A 3,769-nucleotide genomic window follows, 5' to 3' on the forward strand; every position below is an offset into this window, starting at 1 on the left:
GTATTCCAAATTTGAAGATTCTTTGTTTTGCACTGTAGCTCATTTTTTAATAGGGTTATTTGGTTTTCTGGAGTCTACCTTCCTGGATTCTTTATATATATTGGATATTCGCCCCCTATTGGATTTAGAATCGGTAAAGATATTTTCACAATCTGTTGGTTGTCTTTTGGTCTTATTGAAAGTGTCCTATAACTTACAGAAGCTTTGCAATTTCATGATGTCCCTTTTGTCGATTCTTGATCTTACAGTACAAGTCACTGGTGTTCTATTCGGGAATTTTTCCCCTGTGCCCTCATCTTCGTGTCTATTCCCTAATTTCTCCTCTAAATATTTTATTTTCTCTGGTTTTATGTGGAGTTCTTTGACCCACTTAGACTTGAATTTTGTGCAAGGAGATGAGAATAGATCAATTAGCATTCTTCACCATGCTAACCACCAGTTGAGCCAGCACCATTTGTTAAAAATGCTGTCTTTTTTCTACTGGATGATTTTAGCTCCTCTATCAAAGATCAAGTGAAAGTAGGTGTGTGGGTTCATTTCTGGGTCTTCAATTCTGTTCCATTAATCGACCTGTCTGTCATTGTACCAATACCATGCCGTTTTTTAATCACAGTTGCTTTGTACTAGAGTTTGAGGTCAGGCATGGTGATTCCACCAAAGGTTCTTTTATTGTTGACAATAGTTTCTGTTATCCTAGGCTTTTTGTTATTTCAGATGAATTTGCAGATTATCATTTCTAGCTTTGTGAAGAATTGAGTTGGAATTTTGATGGAGATTGCTTTGAACCTGTAGATTGCTTCTGGCAAGATGGCCATCTTTACTATATTAATCCTGTCAATCCATGAGCATGGGAGATCTTCCCATCTTCTGTGATCTTCTTTGATTTCTTTCTTCAAAGACTGTAAGTTTTTATCATACAGATCTTTTACTTTCTCAGTCAGAGTCACACCAATGTATTATATATTATTTGTGACTATTGTGAGGGGTGTTCTTTCCCTAATTTCTTTCTCAGTCTGTTTATCCTTCGTGTAGAGGATTGCCACTGATTTATTTGAGTTAATTTTACATCCAGCTACTTCACAGAAGTTGTTTATCAACTGTAGGCATTCTCTGGTGGATTTTTTGGGGTGACTTAAGTATACTATCATATTATCTGCAAATAGTTAAAGTGAGACTTCTTCCTTTCCTATTTGTATCCCTTTGTTGTCTAATTACTCTGGCTAGGACTTCAAGTACTATATTGAATAGGTAGGAAGAAAGTTTGCAGCCTTATCTAGTCCCTGATTTTAGTGGGATTGCTTCAAGTTTCTCTCCATTTACTTTGATGTTGACTATTGGTTTGCTGTGAATTGCTTTTATTTAGTTATGGGCCTTTAATTCCTGATCTTTCAAAGACTTTTATTATGAAGGGGTGTTGGACTCCATTTGTTTCATGAATTCTGTTAGTTTCACTTTATCTCTGTTTAGTTTCTGTTTACAGGATCTGTCCATTGATGAGAGTGTGGTTTTGAAATCTCCCGCTATTATTGTGTGAGGTGTAATGTGTGCTTTGAGTTATAGCAACTTTTCTTTAATGGATGTGAATGCCCTTGAATTTGGAGCATAGATGTTCAGAATTGAGAGTTCATCTTGGTAAATTTTATCTTTGATGAAAAGAAGTGTCCCCTCTCAATCTTTTTTTTTTTTTTTTTTTGAGAACTTTAGGTCCTCTGGTGACCTTGGAACCATCCACCAATTTCGCGCCTAAGGTGGCCAGGGCTGTGCAGAATCCTTTTAAAACCAGCTTTCCAGCATTTTTTTTTTCTATCCTGCTATGGTTGACTCTTAACTAATGTGTGGGGCAACTCTAATAAGCCTCTGCTGTGCAAACTGAGAATGAATCAAGTTTGGATAGCCAGCAGATAAAGGTTTAACCATTTTCTTCTTTTTAACATGAAATATAGAACAGCAGTCATTCAGACAATGAAACAAAAACAGACATGAATTGACATATGGACAGTTTGGTGCACCAAACACAGACAATGCAGAGAAAGTAGAGAACTTAATGTAACCAGAACTAAGGATGTCTCCTGTACGGACCAGAGAGAAAGGAGAACATCTCACAATTTCCCTTTGTCCCTGAAAGAACTCTAAAACCCACTTTCTTTCTCTGTCTCTCTGTCTCTGTCTCTCTGTCTCTATCTCTCTTTGTCTCCCTCTCTATGTTTCTCTCTCTCTCTCTCTCTCTCTCTCTCTCTCTCTCATGTCATTTGTATATCTAGTATCTCCCTGTTTGTTTGTTTGTTTGTTTTGTATTTTACTTATTTTATTTTACTTTATTTTATTTTATTATTTTAAGCCCTACTCCTCCTGCCTGATGCAGTTCTTAACTGTGGACAAATGCTTGTTTAGAAATTTTGAATCTCATTTTTTTCACTGTCAACTCCTAGCTGATCAGTTCTGGGCCATCTTTGATTCAGTCTAGCCTATATACTTTTTGCAACCATGCGGTCACCAGCCTTCAAAAGAAGAAAGTTTTAGTGCTGTATGTTGCTTACTGTGCAGGGATACATCTTTTTCTGATTTCTGTGGAGCCCCACCAAGACAGTGTAACCCATCCCTCTGCTTTCAGGCCCATGTTGGGTGCCACCTGTAACCACCAGTGGCCATGGGTTACTGGATTCCTGAAAGGAAAGAGGGGGTTTTGGATGGGAAAGGCTACAAGATAAGTAATAAGCCAAGACAAAATTTTGATCAAGGCCAATGTTTACTTATGAGTCTGAGCTTATTAAGGGGGAGGACCCATCCATCTCCATGCCAGGATCTCATTGTTTTGTCAGGATCACTACTTTCTCAGGTCAGTGTCAGGAAAGCAGGTGCAGCCTCTCAGTAGGTATTGGCATCTTGGAGGAAAGCTGCAGCTATGGCAGGACAATAGACTTTACCTAGGTTGGAAGACTCCACCCTAAGTGGGCTAGCCTGCTTTGGCAAGACAGGTCTGAGCTAGCCTTTAATCCAGAAGAATAGTCGTAGAGTTGTACCTAGGATAAATATTAGAATAAAATAGTTAAATTTCTTTCTATGAGTATAACAGAATATCACTAAGAATAATCCCAATTCTTTCATATCTCTCTCTCTCTCTCTCTCTCTCTCTCTCTCTCTCTCTCTCTCTCTCCTTTTATTTGGTTCTATTCTAAAAAAATTGGCTATTGAGGCTCTAGTTCCTCACTATCAAGACAGCATCAGCGAACTTCTTCTTGTGGTGTATGTCTCTATAGTTAGACTAGTCATTGGTTGGCCACTTATGGTAAATGCTCTGCCATCATCCCTAAAACACACTTTTCCGGCATGACATATTAAATAGGTGTAATATTTTGTTGCCAGATTGTTGTTCCATTGAAGAACAATATTTTAAAATTACTTTTGATCTGGAGTTTTTTGAATTTGGGAAGCTATAGCATGCATATTTAGAAGCCAAAAAATGTGTTTACACACTGTCCTTTAAGAACTCACTAATTTACCACTAAACTATAATTTTACATTAACATGTCAATGATTTACCTTTACATAATTTTATATATTGATATTTTTATATGTCCTTATTATTATTTGAGGAATATTTTCTCAAGTGATTTCACAGATATAGTTGTATTGGTATATTTGAAAACTGATTGTGTTTACTCTTATGACAAACTATTCAGGATGGGTACAATTATGAGAACAAAACAACTTTCTTGTCAGAATTTCATATTTTGTTGCTTTTTATCCTAACATTTTATATGCATCAGCT

At 36.8% G+C, this 3,769-nt stretch overlaps 1 protein-coding gene across 2 annotated transcripts in view; it reads right to left on the reverse strand.

Moving 5' to 3' along the window:
- Nucleotides 1–2,925: 2,925 nt before the first annotated feature.
- Nucleotides 2,926–3,769, reverse strand: part of Skint5 (selection and upkeep of intraepithelial T cells 5) — a 521,613-nt gene continuing 520,769 nt past the window's right edge. For both annotated transcript variants that reach the window (NM_001167878.1, NM_001167876.1), the window contains one exon: nucleotides 2,926–3,020. In NM_001167878.1, the coding sequence (NP_001161350.1) occupies nucleotides 2,983–3,020 (38 nt within the window). In that variant the 3' untranslated portion in view covers nucleotides 2,926–2,982. The remainder of the gene's footprint in view (nucleotides 3,021–3,769) is intronic.

The sequence above is a fragment of the Mus musculus genome, chromosome 4 (assembly GCF_000001635.26).
Source record: "Mus musculus strain C57BL/6J chromosome 4, GRCm38.p6 C57BL/6J".
Taxonomy (NCBI): Eukaryota; Metazoa; Chordata; class Mammalia; order Rodentia; family Muridae; genus Mus; species Mus musculus.